The sequence below is a fragment of the Pseudorasbora parva genome, chromosome 8 (assembly GCF_024679245.1).
Source record: "Pseudorasbora parva isolate DD20220531a chromosome 8, ASM2467924v1, whole genome shotgun sequence".
NCBI lineage: Eukaryota > Metazoa > Chordata > Actinopteri > Cypriniformes > Gobionidae > Pseudorasbora > Pseudorasbora parva.
This window is the reverse complement of record NC_090179.1, coordinates 26,729,681-26,748,186: the sequence shown is the minus strand read 5'-3', so window position 1 is coordinate 26,748,186 and position 18,506 is coordinate 26,729,681. Positions and strand designations below refer to the sequence as shown.

The 18,506-nt window shown below is 38.7% G+C and overlaps 1 protein-coding gene across 7 annotated transcripts in view; it reads right to left on the bottom strand.

Annotated features, from left to right (window-relative positions):
- brip1 (BRCA1 interacting helicase 1) overlaps positions 1 to 18,506 on the bottom strand; it is an 85,408-nt gene that overhangs the window by 63,845 nt on the left and 3,057 nt on the right. For 5 of the 7 annotated variants that reach the window (XR_010906750.1, XM_067450573.1, XM_067450571.1 and 2 more), the window contains exons 4-11: positions 18,198 to 18,383; positions 11,626 to 11,768; positions 11,376 to 11,534; positions 6,331 to 6,633; positions 2,972 to 3,193; positions 871 to 1,070; positions 521 to 653; positions 280 to 434 (exon numbers count right to left, since the gene is read on the bottom strand). Coding sequence is in view for 6 of the 7 variants with exons in the window: in XM_067450573.1 (XP_067306674.1) it covers positions 280 to 434; positions 521 to 653; positions 871 to 1,070; positions 2,972 to 3,193; positions 6,331 to 6,633; positions 11,376 to 11,534; positions 11,626 to 11,768; positions 18,198 to 18,383 (1,501 nt within the window). In the remaining variant the exon portion in view is untranslated. Of the gene's footprint in view, positions 1 to 279; positions 435 to 520; positions 654 to 870; positions 1,071 to 2,971; positions 3,194 to 6,330; positions 6,634 to 8,085; positions 8,316 to 11,375; positions 11,535 to 11,625; positions 11,769 to 18,197; positions 18,384 to 18,506 lie in introns of those variants that run through there. The other 2 variants (XM_067450570.1, XM_067450574.1) reach the window with 2 other exon arrangements.

Here is an 18,506-nt window from a genome sequence, read left to right as displayed (position 1 = left end):
ATGGGAAACAAGCATTGTTTATAACTAAAATTCCCTATTTTACTTCTAGAAGCTTGTTTTGAATGTATGATTCCGCTCTAAATTTTACACTTAAAATTCTCTTTCATGCTTAAATAGTCAACTTTAAGGCACAGACTAGCATTAAGATAGCCTCAAAGCTATCATGGACTAGAAGCCATAAAACTCCAATTGCAATTTCAAGGGGTCTTTAAAAATCACTGCCAAAAACCTTTTGAGATAGTAAGGTAAGAAGAATGATGGGTAGTTTGTGATAATGACCTGCAATTTTGTCTGAAAAGAAATTCCAGCACCATAAAGAGGCTTTTGAGCATTGACTGAGTGTTGGAGCAAATGGTGGGAACCTGCACCGTGTCTTCTCTCCCGTTCACTAGCCCAATCCGCTCCTCCTTCTCTAGCACTGCTGCCAGATTTTTCTAAAGAAATCAGATAAAAAGTAGAGGAGACTGTTAGTATACTCCTTCTGGCAAAAGGGAGGAAGATATACACAGAGGAAGAAAACCTGTAGCAAAGAGAAGGTGTCTGCTGTGATGCCAAGGCCATGGAAGATACCAAGAACCTCCGTCCCGGTCCAGACCTTACAGGAAGACTCATATTCACGTTCCTCCAAGCCATTGCAGCTTTCCTGCACCCAGCTACATAAAAGTGTGGACATAAATATATAATTAGTTTCATTTAATTTTTTTTAAAGACAATTAGTTGGCACAATTTAAAACCCAATTTACACACATTAGAGATTGGTCTGCATAAAGAAATATTAGGAATCTTCAAAAAGCAGATTTCACGATGAAACAGAATGTGGATGTAGCACCGCCTATAAGCTGAAACTATTGAACAAAAGAAGGGCTGTACTTGGCAAGGCTGCAGCAGAATGCTAGCAGGGGCCTGTGTTGATCACGCCGAATGTTATGTGTCACCATTCCGTCAATCTCATCACGTGCCAGCAACAGCTGAGCTTGATTCAGGGTGAAACTGGCACTCTCACGGGCACAGTCCTCTATATTATGAGCCTCATCCAGCACCACAATCTGCTCCTTCAGATTGATTTCCATCTAGAAAGAGGAGCAAAATGACAGTTATCAAAACTGTCTGGTTTTTAAAATGTTTTTAGTAGGGCTGTCATTTTTTTGATTTGGTGCAATATATTTAAACTAAAATATCCTAAAACGACTAGAACAATGTTATATATTTTGTTGACTTCAGTACTTTCATTATCCCAAATGTTTACAAGAATGTTTAAATCCAGAGAAATGGATTTATAAAACCATGTCCAGCCGCATATTAATGAGATCAAAAACCGTGTTATTCTCAATTGACGATTGTATTTGACAGGTGAGCAACTGTTTAGATAAATCTATACACAGAAAACGAATTGTTATAAAGCGCAACAAAGTTAAGCCCGATTTTGACTCGCCGACAGATGCCCTAAATCATAGGCAAATCGGCAAATAGGTAAAAATCCCGCAGTGTGAATTATCAGACTCGATCTGAGAGAATCTCAGATAAGTCGCTGATGCCTGTGAGATATGGCATGCTAAATATCTGGACTTGCTGGTGAGTCAAAGTGAACTCCTGCTGTGTACAATGTGTTATGACTGAAAAATATATTGGTAATTAACTACAGCCAATGAGAGCGAAATACAGGGTAGCTGGAGGTTTAGGGAGGATGACCAGAATATCAGTATTTTAATAGATATATTTACAATTCTATCAAACAAAGCGCATACATTTGCTCATTGCAAAATTATTGATTTACGTCAAACTTTGCAGAAAACAACCCTTGCTCGCTGCGTCTCCACAACCATTTCCTCATCCATAATCTTTTTCTCCTTCAAATCAGCGCACAGACAATTTGGATTGCAAACTTTCTGCAGTTTAATTTAAAATAATTTCAGTCTCGCGCAAGAACTTGCGTTGTTTACTTGTCAAATCTTACGTGTGTTTGGTTGTGAAACGTAGTTTGCGCACTAAAGAGAGTTGCCAGTGATTCTTCCTATCGTAAAGTCATGCAATGTGAAACCTCCTGTCGCCAATCCATCGTGCAGTGTGAACAGCAGTGACTGAATGCTACCCCAGATAGTCATGCAGTGTGAAGAGCAGTAATCTCACGAGTTTGAAAATCATGCAGTATGAACTCTGCATTATTCTTATTGTTTAAATATTGTCATCTTGATTTTCCGATTTATCGTTCATCTAGCTAACTGCATTGTGCAACAAGTGTCTCATATTAGCCACTAGGCAAATGGAGAGTAGTATTATAACATAACTTTCAACGCCCTCAAATGCATCCAATAATGACAAAACAGCTCTGCTTTACACCACATATGCATGACCGGAAGAAGCAGAAGAGGTCGTCTGCGGCATGACAAGTGGTCTCGTTCCGTTCCAACAACTTTCAGCCACACCCTGCTTCATACTACAGTAATATTAATAAATATTTTAATAAATTAGCTCATCCGTGAATATGATTTCTGCCCGAGTCCGGTCGGATTCTTTTCCACCGGCTGTAGAGGTAAGACAAAAAAACATGTCTTTGTTTTGAATCAGTGACCTCTAGCGGCGAAAATTACTTATTGTGCCTTTAAAGCGTTAATAAAATTAATTAGTTATGGACAAATAATTCCATTAAAATTATTTAATGCAATAAATTCTTTTTGATGCTTTTCTTATTTAACACAATAATGGCTTTAAATAATCTTTTGGGGGTAATTTCTGAATGAAAATTATTATTAAAAACATATTAAGCATTAAATTTAAACCCATTTTTGAAACCATATACAGTAAATTGTTGCAATCAATTGAATTAGATGAGTAACCATTTCCCATGAATGATTCCAATTATAATCAATCTGTAAATGTAAATAATCTATAAAGAAACCTAATTATATCTATATAAATACAAATTTAGTTTATTAATTTCTGTATATACTGAAACTTATGGATTGATGCTCACACTCTCACGAATGAGGGGGTCCAACAGGTAGTTGTAAGGACAGAACACAATGCAGGCCTCTTCCATGAGCTCCCGAGCTGCGTAGTAAGCACAGGACCGCAGCTTGCCACCAAGACGCACCAGATCCTCAATGTCCCATGCCTGGTGTAGCCCATGAACCCACTGTAAAGAGCTCTGATCACGCATTTTATGCACATTGTGGTAGTACCGGCATGAAAGACCCTGAAACAACATGGAAATACACACACACATAACACTGCTTTATGAATAATGATTGATGATTTTGACATAAAATGGTGCTTTTGCATAAATGGTAGTGCTAGCAACACCAAGGTTGTGGGTTTGAATACCTGGGAATGCATGAACTTATACAACAAACTGCTAATGTGCTTTTATATGATTATATTTCTTTAGGCAGCTGCCCTACTGCAGAAAAGGGAAGCATCTGTGCATTGTTTCTCAATTCACTGGAACCTGTAACATGCTGCTGAAAGGCTGATAGCAGCATCCAGTATACATACTCAATGAGGGATTAATCGTCAATGAGAGCATGGGATAAACGTCAATCTGATCGTGGCACCACTGAGGGGTGTGCGACCTAACGACAAGTGTCTGAAAGGCCTACGCACTTCAGCCATTCAGTAGGGCCAGAAGAGCAGAATAAAGACTCGGAGTGGGGCTCATAAGAGGACACAAGAGAAGGGGCCTCAGGGAGGATAAGGAAAATGACAGCTCATTCTCTCCTCTCGCTGAGCAGGGTTGTCGGCACGGTCTTCCCTGCTTTCATGTGCAGGGGCACGACACAGTCGCGAGGTGAGTAGACACCTGTGGTGACAGCGTAATAGGTATCATTATGTGGGTTGCCCGATGGTCAGAGACTAAGTAACACAGACAATACCGAATCTCCCACTGGAACAAAGTGTGTTTGAAGCCTTTGACAAGGCTGCACAACAAAAAAGGTCTGTATGACTGATTGGGGATATTATCGCATGTAACTGTTTTCCACAGCTTTGGTGACGGAGATTAAGTTTGTGAAACCTTAAAGCGAGGGTTTGCATTTCAGTGCGGGCAGCTCGTCTTCTTCGACAGTATTACAGTGAAAGGAGAAGAGGGTTCACAGAATAAGTGGCCACACTTGCTGTTTGGCCTGCAGGCCACTGTGAAGATCAGGAAATGAGGTGTTTGGTTCCACAGTAAAGAGTGGGTCAAACTCCGTTCACAAGATCCAATTTAAGACTTTCAATGGCAAACAAATTCATGATGAGCTGATCACTACTTAGGCATCAACACTCAATGACATAACAGGGCACAGGACATGACCTGTACACTTAGGTGGTCAGAGGAAAGAGTGTGTGCAAGGGTGATCTCTGGTTATAAAAATAAATCTAAACTGACACCATTCTCATAAAGATGCATGACAATTCTGAGTAAGACAAATGTAATTGTTCGGTCAAATATCGAAAACGCAGACATAATCTGTTAAAATGCAGCCACATTTACTGTTGTTTGGTAAGTTTTTGAAGTCCAGACATTTTAATAGGAATCCACACGATCAGGAATTTCCCAATGAAGACTTATGAAGATCATAATGTGACCTTTTGCACCTTTACTACTTAACACTAGTAAGTTTAGTTGAAGTCATCAACAACATACATGCATGCATTGAACAACATGCATAACTGCACTGTTTTGAATTCTATACAGCGGTAAAATATATTTTAAAAAAGTTTTTAGAACCAAGATTATAAAAATGAAATTTATGGTCATTAATGACTCACCCTAATGTCGTTCCACACCCGTAAGACCTCCGTTCATCTTCGGAACGCAGTTTAAAGGGTTAGTTCACCCAAAAATGAAATTGATGTCATTAATAAAGCGCCAAACTGCTGAAATCACGTGGCATTGGCGACCCGAATCATTGATCGATTCACTGATTCATTAACCGTTTGATTCTTTTTGGAGGCACATGGAGGAGAAGACAATGCTGAATAAAATCGTAGTTTTTGATATTTTTGGACCAAAATGTATTTTCGAAGCTCCAAGAGACTCTAATCAACCAACTGATGTCACATATGGACGACTTTGATGATGTTTTTATTCCCTTTCTGGACATGGACAGTAAAGTGGGCATAGACTGCATATGCTCTGGAACTAAAATATAAAATATTTTAAACTGTGTTCCAATGATGAACGAATGTCTTATTACATTAGGGTGAGTCATTAATGACATCAATTTCATTTTTGGGTGAACTAACCCTTTAAGATATTTTATATTTAGTCCGAGAGCGTATGCAAGTGTTATGCAAACTATACTGTCCATGTCCAGAGAGGAAATAAAAACATCATTGAAGTAGTCCATTTGTGACATTAGTTGGTTTATTAGAACCTTTTGACGCATCGAAAATACATTTTGGTCCAAAAATCACAAAAACTGTGACTTTTTTCAGCACTGTCATCTCTTCCCTGTTTGTTTTCAATCCTCAAACAAAGATTCAAACGGTTATGAATCAGTGAATCACGCCAATGTCACGTGAGTTCAGCAGTTTGACACGCGATCCAAATCATGAATCAATACGCTGATTCATAACCGTTTGAATCTTTATTTGAGAATTGAAAACAAACAGGAAAGAGGAGACAATGCTGAATAAAGTCGTAGTTTTTGTTATTGTTGCAACAAAATGTATTTTTGATGCTTCAAGAGAATCTAACTAACCAACTGATGTCAAATATGGATTACTTTGATGATGTTTTTATTTCCTTTCTGGACATGGACAGTATAGTGTGCATACACTTGCATAGGCTCTGGGACTAAATATAAAATATCTCAAACTGTGTCCCGAAGATGAACGGAGGTCTTACGGGATATTAATGACATAAATTTCATTTTTGGGTGAACTAACCCTTTAATCTTATTTATATTTTCAAAAAATATTCTAATATCCATAGAATATCTTCTAAACATAAATATATACATATTAGAAAAATATTAATACAATTTGTTTAGTTATTCCAAATAAACGCTGAATTTAAAATTAGCATTTGTAAGGATCCATTATGCCTAGTGTGCCCAGAAATTTTGTTTCTGCAAATAATTATTTCGGTGCATCACTACAGCTTAGCAATATAAGTGGAGGCTTTATGACTATGAGAAAAAAAGGTTCATTGTCGATCTTTAGGTTTCTCTCACAACACTAATATTGAGTTCAGAGTTCAATCTCATAAAAGGCCTTGAACTCAGTGAACCTAAATCTACTCTCTTTTATCCCTCTCAGAGAGACTAATGATGACAGATGAATGAAGAACCTGTGCTCAAAGGTGGTTGCGATGTCACGGTGTAACTTGGGAAGGGGCTGACTCACGGTCTTGGCCTCCAGCAGCTCCTTGCAGCGCTCGTTGCGGTTGGCATGAGGTACCACTTCGGGGTGGACGCAGGTGTGGTCTCGGCTGGACAGTATTGTCATGGGCACAGTGGAGTAAAGAGTCCGTTTCAGCTCCCGTGCGATCTGTGTGATCTGCTTATGAGTACGAGTGCCGAAAAAGATCTTTGGAATTTTTTTCCTCCCAGTTCCCTCTTTGTCTTTCTTGTTGTCCTTGGACTTTTCAACCAGTTTCTGTCCTGCTTTGAGGTTGGCGCAAGGACAGAGAGAACAAGACACAGGAGACTGTTGGACACAAAGAGAGAGAGAGAAAAACAAGTCAAGCGTAAACATTACAAAGAGAAACAACCTACTTCAAGCAATTCTACAGCCCTTGTTTGTCCAGCTCATGAAAAGGCTATTGTATTAGCAGTCATATAGATGATCATTCAAATAACAGGCAAATGCTAGAAGTCAAGACAGAATGACCCCAAGCAAGACTGTAATTTTAGACTGTGCCATTGTTCGTGTTACTGGGCCCCTGATTGGATCTCTTTAATTGCAGCTTTCACACAAAGGGCCATGTTTGCCTGCAGCCAGCTCTAGTGGTGAAACCGATCTTGAGGATGGTATGAGCATTTTAAGTGTTCCACTGTCCCCTCCATTCATGGGAATGACACAACTCATGTGTTACACAGTCGCTGTCAAACTGAGAATCATTGCTTCATTCTGTGGGAGACAGTGTTATTGTCAGAGTACTGAAATACTGCATGCACAAAACAAGAATAGCTTGTGAAGTGTTTTAATCTACACTAATTTAGATTTTTTTTATTTTCAACAACATGATTTTGTCCAGGCATGAAAGATAATCATCTATTATAACTCTATACTATTTAGTGTAAATAAATACAATTTTGAATTTTGAATGAATTTAGGAATTATGACATTTAATACAGCTCCATCAAGAGCTACACACGCCGCTGAGCATCTACTCTTTGTTCTCCCTTGAAAAAGGCTAAAAAGCAAGGGTGACCATGCACCAAAACTTTGGAATATTTTGCTTCTACATGTTAGGCAGACCCAAACATTTTTTGGTTTTAAATCAAGTCTTAAATCTAATTTTTACACCCTGGAATTTAAGTTTTTTTTTTTTGGTTGTGTGTTGATTATTTCATCTTGATTATGCTTGCACAGAACTTTGGTGCTCTATAAATAAACTTTGACTTGACATTATAATATACAGTCTAAAAAATGAATATTCAGGCTAAAGATTACACTGTTATTAGATTATTTTTGGTTTCAAATTTACCTTAGGCGATATCTAAATGAGCATACAAAATTTAACATTTAATAAACATTATAAGATTTTATAAAATAAAACCTCTTATATCAGTCAGTCTTTAGTCCTTCAAAAAAACAGTAGCTTCTTCTATTTTCCTAAGAGTGACAGTAATATTATCCCTCATAAGCAACTGCTAAGTCACGGCGTGTGTTACACCTTCACATCAGGGATCAAGCTCTCCTTTAGCCTGCACTCCACTGAAGAGGTCCAGCTCCAGTTACCTGAGCTGCTTCTCAAACCTTGTTTGTCATTAAATATTACAGTAAGTGATAGAATGGAAGCGAACGTGAGCCTGTCTTGCAAACCGTCCCCCGGTGGGACAAAGACCAGGTCCGACGTGCTAAATAAACAGAGAGCTGGCAGCAGCTAAGGTTACGGCTTCGCAGGAAGAGTTACGGCCCTGCCGATCACCTTACCTGCTGCTGCCACATTCAATAGGCCAGTCCAAGTATCCTGCCTCCTATACCGAATAATTACTTATTCATCGCAGGGGGGGGAGAGAATGGGCCGATTGTGAATGTGAGGCCTTGTCAGTAGCCGAGCAGGAAACAGCTGACACAAGGGTATCCGTTACATGCAGCCTGCCACAGTTTCGGCCCCTCTCGCTACCGCACAGCAAATAAGACACCCCTGGAATGCAGATAACAGCTTCCATTGGCCAGACCTGCCGCCATAGACACATTCAGACGGAGTGGCGCATTCTTTCCAGCGAGGCCCTGATATCAGCGGAGCAGAGAGCTACACCTCAGACCGCTCCAGACCTCAACAGCGGCTCCAAATAAAACAGTGCAAGGCATTGTGTGGGAGCGTTAACCCAAGCATGGTGTTCCAGTCAGGGGCAGACACCTGCAGATGCATCTAGCAGCTTATTGCTCTGCTAATAAAAAGTAACCATTGTTCTGGAACCAAAAAAATGAGCAAGGATATTGGGAAAGCGTCTTCGGGGGTTTGTAGCAGCATTGGTGTACAATGACAGGATTTCACAGCTCCTGTGGGACCTAACAGCTAGTTACAGTTCAGGGCCAGCACACTTGCTACAAATACAAAAAATAAGCTGCAAGTCACTATGTGGTGTCTTTTAGGGGTAATGGATACATGAAAAGTATAGTAAGGAATACTTATTTTTGCTGGACTTTTTTTTAACAAAACCAGAACTGTGCCAGTTGGTACTGTTAATGGTTCCTGCATGAGCATTCTTCCACTGATGCGCATGGAACACTGCACTAAAATGAAAGTGATTTTGAAAGTGTTCTATGTGTTACTCGACAGACGAAGTCTGATTCTCAAATGAAACATTCCTATACTGTACAATACTCCTTTTTAGTGAATGAAAAAAATACAGCACGACCAATGAAACCATAAGATTCCTAAGTGAACAAATGAACCGGCTATTTTAATTATTCAAAATCATACAATTCCTGTGCTAATTATTATTTTTAGGCAGTTTTTTTTGTGTGAAAAACATATACAGTATAACCAATGAATTCAAAAGATTCCCAAGTGAACTATATTTCTGAAACTTTTAAAAACTAAAAAAAACTTTTTTAAGAAACAAAATCATACAGCACTACTAGTAAATTTGCATTAAATGACTGTTACCAACCAGTGAAGAAAAAACAGAAGCACAGTCAATGAAGTCAAAAGATTCACAAGTGAAAATGACTTACAAACTTATCAACGGTTTCATGAATTAAAAAATGTACAGAGCAACTAGTGAAGTCTTATTCTCCTGCTAATGAATTGTATGAGCCGGCATTTTTGTGAATTACAAACTCTTATGGATCAGACTCTCAATTAATTTGACTAAAATTTAAAAGAATCCTTAACCTGATTCATTAAGACGAATCAGCATCAGAACCTGAAAAGTTAAATTCTAGTTTGAAGAGGCGGAGCATCCTAAAGAGTACTTATCAGTTACTGCTAACAAAAAAAAAACATTATAAGAGCTGGGTTTGTTCTGGTAGACAGTGGCATTTCTGTTTGCCAGGTGAGGTGTGGAGAGAGCAGCTCCTGTGTTTGAGATGGTGAGGCTAGATTGTCTGCACTCTACAATAGCCCTGTGGTGGAAGATGCAGGCCCAAGTGTGAGCATGAACAATGGAGACTGCATTTCAACAGGCTGGCTCTGAGAGCCTGACACCTGAGAGACTGAAATCTCACACTGTCCGCCTGCCCGGGCCACTACACCCTTACCATACAGATGGACAGAGAGAGAAGGAGATAGCGGTTGAGAGACAGAGACAGCGAGTGAAGTATTTCAGTGAGGTCTTTACTCCCTATAGCCCTCCTGATAGCTGCCCTAAAGCGCCCCCACCTAGCAAATCCCCAATCTTACAAAGCACCTGTTTATCCCCTGAGCGCCGTAACCAGCAGGTGAACCCCATTCAATATTTATCCCAGGCTTTCACAGATCACTGCCAAGCAAGGCAAACCTCTTAATTAAACTGGAGCTCGCTTCAAAGGGCCCATTGAAGATGTCAGTCAGCGCTGGAAGGGGCCAAGAACGGTGTCAGGTGAGAGAGTGAAACTTAAGGCCTGCTTTCTCCTCTTCCCCCCACCCAAAACACCTATAGACCCGCCCATCCAGCCCAGGCCGCCCTCTTCGGTGACAGTTCACCAATCACAAGGAACACTTCAGACAAGTCACTCCCTTTTCCAATGTGCGTGTTGTAAGCAATATATCTACGGTGTGACGGTGCGTTCACACTGACACAGATTCCTTTCACCACTGGTCATGTGAATACCTGTAGTGTTTTGTTACACAGCATCAGATTTTCCTTATGCAGTACATGAAGATGATGAGCTGCATTTTATAACTCTACAAGTAAGCCTCTCTCAACAAGCCAAATTAATTGTAAAAGGATTGCTGCTTAATGAAAATGATGAAGAACAAACTGTCTGTTTAATGTTATCAAATTACAAATAAAAGTCCATGCAGAAAGGCTGGATCACTTACTATAATCTAGTGAATCTTGCATCCCTAAACATCAACAAAACCCACTTTTGCATTCAGTCATTGCACTGTATGGATATAAGCGACTGTGTGTGTATATTAAACCAGAGTCATGTGGCCTGTTGCACAGCTCTAGTCAAATTACAATAGTTAAACAGATAATGCCTGCTTAGGGACACAGCAGTGTGAAAAAATGAATGAATCAAATAAAATCCCCATGAACCTGTTTTGAACCATCCTCTGGTGCCACCCGGTGGTCAACCTATAATATAAAGCAATACAAATACTATTTGTTTAATTAAAAAAAACCTATACTCATTTCCATTCTTAGCAATACAGAAGCAGTCTTGGTATCTTAAAGGCATAAATTGATAATTTCTATCATAATTTACTGCCACGCATGTTGTTCCAAACCTATATATGAGTTTTTTTATGAGTTGAATATTTTAAGAAATGCCAATACAATGGAAATCAATGGCTACCAGAACTTTTAGGGCAACACCATTCTTTAAAATAACTTCTTTTTGTTTTTTACACTAAGAATCCATGCAGGTTTTGAAGAATATGAGGGTCAGTAAAAAAAAATATTTTTGGGGGGTGAACTATCCCTTTTATGGTTACTGGATGATGAAATGTGGAGAAACATCAAACCGTGCTCCTCATAGCTATTTTGGTATTCATAGCTCTGATAGATATTACATCATATTCTCCAAATTAGAGATAAGAGTAGAAAATGAGTCTGAGGTGCACTTACAAAACACTGTGGCTGCGACTGGCAGCTATCAGCTCTGGCACCACTGTTCAATTCCATGGTCCATCTCTGAGCCCCAGGTACCAGGCTCTCCAGATCCTCCCCCTCTTCATCATCATCAATGTAAATCACTCCTTGTTCGAGACACCTTCGCTTGCTGCCCTGTGGAAAGAAAGAAAAAATTAAGTGTGATGATAAGATTCGACAAGCCAATCAATAATGTCATAGGAATATAAGCTATTGGCAGCGGTACCTTTTGCTCTGTGCCTGGTGTACGAATGCGCTTCCTGTCAATCTTAAAATCATCATCTTGTTCTCTATTGGAGAGAGATGCTTGAATTTTCTCAGAGAGACGGGAAGACAAAGTCGACATTCTAGGCTGGTCACATTTGACTGCTGAAACAAAGATGCATACTGTATGAGAAAATGGATTACACTTAAGTAATGAATCACAGGTGTTTCCTAAAAAGTGCTGACTCTACATTTAAAGTGCCCCTATTATGCTTTTTTTCATATCTACCTTTCATGAAGTGGGTAATATAGCAACGAAACAAAACCGCTGCTGTTCCATACATGCGCCATCTACTCTGTGAGTGAATTTGCATTTTCATTCAGTCCTACTGCTATTTTTGTTTTGTGCAGGTGTGTCTTGTTACATAACTTTACACATCTAACAAAATTTAGGAGGAGCATGTTCAAATGGTCTAAGCAGCTTGAAAGGAGGCATATACAGTATATACACTATACTGGACATGTGCTGGTCTAAAACATGTCTAAAACTAAACAGGTGCTGGTAATTTGGTTGATTTATTTCACTAATTCCATGAATTAAAATAAGAAAAAACGTTTGAAATATAACAGTCTGTGTGTAATGAATGAATATACAAGTTTCACTTTTTGAATGGAATTAGTGAAATAAATAAAATAAAGTGAAATAAATAACTTTTTAATGATATTGTAATTATATAACCAGCCCCTGTATACAGTATGGTTGACTCACCTAGTTACCGCAATAGCTTTCCCTCCACACCCCGATTCCTCACTCACAGGGGAGTACTCTGGGTACCGGGTAATTCTGTGCTCGGAGCCTCTACTTAGACAGCACACGAAATATCTTTATTTAACTATTTGAACTTGTAAAAACAACTGCCACAAGTAAACTGACATTATTTTCTTTTATTTGGTTTTTTTGAAAGGTTTATTTTTGGTGTTTTTTTCTTTTTTATATCATGATAAGATAGAGACAGGAAGTGAAGTGGAAGAGAGAAAGAGATTGGGAAGAGTCCAAGAGCCAGAACTTAAAGGGTTACTTCAGCGATTAGCATATGGCTTTGTATCAGTAGAAACCCTGGAGTATAATCAAATGATGGTGCTTTCCCCCCTCATATCCCCCTGAGACGAGAGATTTATGCATTTTATTTCTGGAAAAATTCCTCCCGTGACGCAAATTGACAATGTTTGCGTCATCTTTGGAATGGCTTTGGCCAGAGGCTAAAGACTACAGCCAGCAGAGGAAGCTATTTTCACATATTTTCAACCCGCGCCTGGTGGATGGGAGATCACACTCACAGCACAGCTGGCAGCTGCAGGCATTAATTTAAACTGATGCAAAGCAATGTAAGTGTTTTATCTTCTCAAATTAATTTCTATGAAAGTTAAAGGGTTACTTCAGCGATTAGCATATGGCTTTGTATCAGTAGAAACCCTGGAGTATATTCAAATTATTGTGCTTTCCCCCCTCATATCTCCCTGAGACAAGATATTTATGCATTTTATATCTGGAAAAATTCCTCCTATGATGCTAATTGACGATTTTTGCATCATAGGAGGAATGTTTGCCCAAAGGCTAAAGACTACAGCCAGCAGAGGGAGCCATTTCCGCATGTTTTGAATCCGCGCATGGGGGATGGGCGGTCACACTCAGCTTGCAGAGAGAGCTCAGCTCAGCTACAGGCACTCATTTAAACGGAGCTATGGTGTGCAATGTAAGTCTTTTAACTTCTCAAATTAATTTCTATGAAAGTTAAGCTTGTAAAGGCATGAACTGAAACGCGCCAGACTGAACTCGCGTTGTGAATGTATGCCGCGAGTGTAGTCGCGATTACCTCAGCTCTCATCACTCCTGCAGTTAGTGCTCAGTGCTGTGATACTCGCGCGGTGACTCACTAATATATTGAACAGACACGTTCAGTTTTTAATTGTAGTGGCTTCTCTAACTCAGTCACAGTAATCAAGTTGGTGGCGTTGGGAATGGCACAGGGCAGCGAAGCATTCTGGGAATTGTAGTCTTTCATCCCCATGGGACAAAAATACATTTTCTGTCTTTTCTCAGTCTAGAAGACACCAAATTCAAAAATAATTTCACATTTCTACTACATTGATGACCCAGTTTAAATACAGATTCATCTTCCCAGCGCTGAAGTACCCCTTTAAGCTTCCAAAGGCATGAACTGAAAACACGCCAGACTGAACACGCGTTGTGAATGTATGCCGCGAATGTGGTCGCGATTTCCTCAGCTCTCATCACGAGAGCTCATAAGCTCATTTATGACGTTAAATGTAATTTGACTCCTAATCTGGGTTAGTGCTGTGAGACTCACGAGGCAACTCGATCGTTATATTGAACAGACACGTTCAGTATTTAATTGTAGTGTCTGTTCTCTAACTCAGCCACTGTAATCCAGTAGCGGTGGCTTTGGGAATGGCCTCACAGGGCAGCGAAGTATTCTGGGAATTGTAGTCTTTCCTCTCCATGAGACAAAAATACATTTTCTCATTTTTTCTTTTCTCAGTCTAGAAGGCACCAAATAAAATAAAATAAAAATCACATTTCTACTACATTAATGACCCGGTTTAAATGCAGATTCATCTTTCCAGTGCTGAAGTACCCCTTTAAAAAAGCCTCAAATGAGCTGCCCACAAGGCTATCAGCGCAGACGATGGGACATTTTGAACTTGAACGCAATATTTTATTCTCATCTGTTATGTCATTGTTGATTAAAATCTATAAATCAAAACATTTATTGCATCCAAGGGCCTTTTGCCTCAATGGTGTAGTGTATTTGGGACCTGCAATCAACAGCCATTAGGATTGTTTGTGATTTGGTTTAAGTTACTTGAGTCCTCTTGAATTCTGATAACTTCTCACAGATTTAGGAGCTGGTTTTAGTGCTACAATGTTTGTGAAATAATCTTAAAGCAAAATTTTAGGACTGACAGACATTATTTTTTTAAGAGTTTCTTCTAAATCTGAAAGTTTGGAGCTACTTTTAGCTTTAAGATGTCTTGTAAATACAGCCCCTAGAAATTAGGTAAAATAGACTATGCAAATGGGTTGATGTTCTCTTGAGTTTGCTTAGGGAGTACTCATAGTGTACATGAAAGTGCAGTAATTCTGATGAAATGCAAAAATAAACTTTTTAAATTACAGCAATCACTGTGCTTATAATTGAGCAAAATAATCGTGATTATCAGTTTAATAATTATGCAGCATAAAGAAAGTTTGACTACATTTTCATTGCCTAAAACTAGGGGATAAACAGATCGAATTAATAGAAAAAAAAGATCCAAGGCACTTTTTACAGATCTTTTCAAAAAAAGTTTGAAAACCAACCAAAGAACAACTTCTGGGATTACTTAAAGGTACTTCCAGCAAGCAGCGCTCCAAGATGTTCTTTCTCCAAGATCTGTTAAATGGATCGCAGTTGATTCATGATCTGTACAGACCAGGTCCCATAGTTCGGCACCCATGTGATTTGTGGATTAATTCAAAGTTTAAATCACAAAGTGAAAGTTTATAATTTGCACGTTTTGTCTTGCCAGTTTGACACATTTAATAGATTTCTTTCTTTCTTTTTCTTTTTTTTTTAAACAACACTCAATACATTTTTTTAAATAAATAAATACAAATAAATTAAAATATGAACATACAATAATTGTGTTACCACATAGATTTAAAACAATAGATTTTGGTCAAGTTTACTAAAGTAAACACTGTCACATATGTTCATCTCGCCGCTTTTTTCTTGATGGTTTATAGAACAATTACTCTGAGTCATTTCAAAGAACAGCACAACGGCGAGTGCGTAGAGTATAAACATTCCCAACAGTCATCAGAGGAACGCGTGCGCAGTCAGCCGAGGCTTGTGCTGCGGAGACAGACAAACGTATAAACCAGGCTTTCTGCCGAGAGTCTAACGGTCAACAGGCTGTGCTCCAGACTAACTCACATCCCTTAGACATGTTACTTTTTACAAAATAAAAACAACTGAAGGTGTGGATTGAGGTAGGCATTATTATTTGATGAAAACTATTCCGGTTGTTCAAAGCTTCAACGGATTCAGTGTATTTTCATTTTGTCATATTAATTTGGTAATTTTTTTAGTGAAAATATTTAGTGTAGGCCTATTGAATTTCTGCTTTTTATTTATATGATTTTATTCAGTTTTTCTCTGTTGTCAGAAATGCTGCAGGTGCCTGAACATTTGATAATGTGAATCCAGATCCGTTGTTTTGCACAGTAAAATAAACCTGTGAAAAAAGTATTTGTAACGTGTCACAGACACTCAATCAATCATATTTTTATTTAATGCCAAATCAATATTATAATCTTATCAGGTAAACGTTAATAATCGATTAATGAGCATTGGTTGTCAGTCAGAAAAATTAACCGAAATGAGCATCCCTAAATCCAAGTTGACGTTTAGTCACTGGTTTGATTTACTGACACACAAAAAACATCTGACTGTACATGAATCATTACATTTCAGATCAGACATTAGAATTCACACAGTTACTTACCGTATTTTCCTGACTATAAGACGCTCCGGAGTATAAGTCGCATCAGTCAAAAAATTAGAGTTAAAGTAACCTCTGCTTCTCACTCACTCCAAACTTTCTTTCTGCTGCTCGATTACCGTTTTCAGGCTGCATATTTTACTACCTGCAGTTTGTAAATTGCTGAATAGGATTTTCTTTATGGAGAGGCATTTTGTTTGTTTTCAGTCTTTCTCAGTTGTTGTATTTAAGTTATCATTTCAGTTAACAGGTTTTTTTTTCAGTTTTCAGTTGTTTTCTTCAGGGGTAGGCAAAAGGAGAAGTATAGAGTATCCTCTCAGGGCTGTAGACATAGCTAAATGTTTATTCTTGTCAGTCAATATGAATTGAATTGGATATATAAGTCGCACCTGACTATAAAAGCGGGCGTTAATTTGAGAAGTTTAAAAAATTCGGGGAGTCAGCCTGATTTTCACCAGTGTATGGCTGTCCCCTATTGCCAAATCATGCACAACCTCGTCACATAGGCTCGTTCTATGGGTAATATTATGCTATAGCTCAGTGGCTGCAACCATACAGCGTACACACACACACTCTCTCTTTCTCTCTCTCATGCGCACCGTCTCTCTCCCTCTTGTTGTTTCGGTTGAAAGGAATGGCTACTGTTCTCTGCTTTTCAACAAATCATTTGCACACATATCTTTTCTTTATTTTTTGAATCTAAGGCTATCAGCGACTTTGAAAGCTCCGGTTTCTGTGTTTAATGCAAAAGCTTCTGATGGCTGCCAGCTGATTTGATGCGATTATCAAATTAACGGACTCGTAGCGCCTGCAATATCTCACGACCTCCCGAGTGTCGAAATTCGCACAGTGTACGCCCGCCTTCAGTCGCAGGCTCAGCCAAACTAGGAAAAAAAGTGTGACTTATAGCCCGCAAAATACGGTACATGTTACATTACTGTTGTGCCCCAGGCACTGGAGAATATTTGGTAATTTGGTAGCTTGACCTGGTTTAACACTAGGCCTATGTTAGTTTTGGCTACCTATCCTATTGCATCATGCCATGTGCTAATTGGAGGGCGGGGTTAAACAGGCAGTGATGGTGCTTGCCTCCCTTTGACGTCATAGAGCTCCACTTTGAAAAACCTGCCGTTTGCTGGCCCTCGTGTCAATAAAAGCTTTTATTGGACTAACAAGGAAGTTATCAGTTCTGAAACTTACAGGATATCCTTATAGTAAGATTAGGGTTGGGTACCGAACTAAATTACGTCGGTACTACAGAAAACCGATTCACATTAATTCAATCGGTACCAGATTTCGGTACCTGAGAATGCATCTGGTGATATAGACTAGTGTCTGTGAATATTAAACAGCAAAAACACTATTAAAACTCGAACCCTGCATTTCCTGCGTGTTTGTGTGAATGAATGAATGACGCTGACCTGCAGTTTCACACACACACACACACACACACACACACACACAAAGTGACAATCGCGTGTTTCCATCTCATACGAGGACATAAACGCATGACCGTCATCTCCAGAGCCGCTCATAGTCACTGCATGAGCATTTTACCGTTTAATTTAAGAAAAACTACCATCATGTCATAAACACACAGAAACTCAAAGGTATTTTTGTCAACCCTTCAAAATAAGTTTGGTTTAACTTGAGAAATATATTACAGTAGAGCTTAGAGATGTCTCAGTGTAATAATAATACTAACACTACGTAATACAATACTATAAACTGTCAAAACTTTTTTTTAAAGTAATATATCACAATTTTTCTACCATGTTTTAATTTTAACAGTATAAAGCTCAGGTGTGGAGCACTTTGTTTGAAAAAAAAAAGTTTAATAAAATGTCTTCATTTGATTATCAGAAAATAGAATTTGTGGGAAGTATTTTCATAGAAATTTAATTAGAAACAAAAAATAATAATATGGTTGTTTTTTTTATTAATTGAAGTTAATTAAGTAGCTATAGCCTACTATGTACTGGTAAATATTTTCGGTACCATAAAAAAAGTGTTTCAGAAAATGCTCACCTCCTTTTGACAGAGGGGTTGTAGCTTCAGTAGAAGTACCTTCACCAGCAAGATCCACCAGAGGTGGTTTAGATGCTGTGCTGTTGAAAGCGGGATGTTGGCTATGGCACACACATTGACATGGAGTAACCACTTCTGGTTTCTCACAGTCAGCCGAACTGGTGCCTGCATCTGGCTGTACCTTACCTTAATATATGACAAAATTAACAAAATAAAAAGCATTGTAAATGTATTGTTTTATAAAGAAAGGGAGTTTAATATCACATAGGTCATGGATTCAGGGTTCATTTTGAACCCTGAAAATGAGAA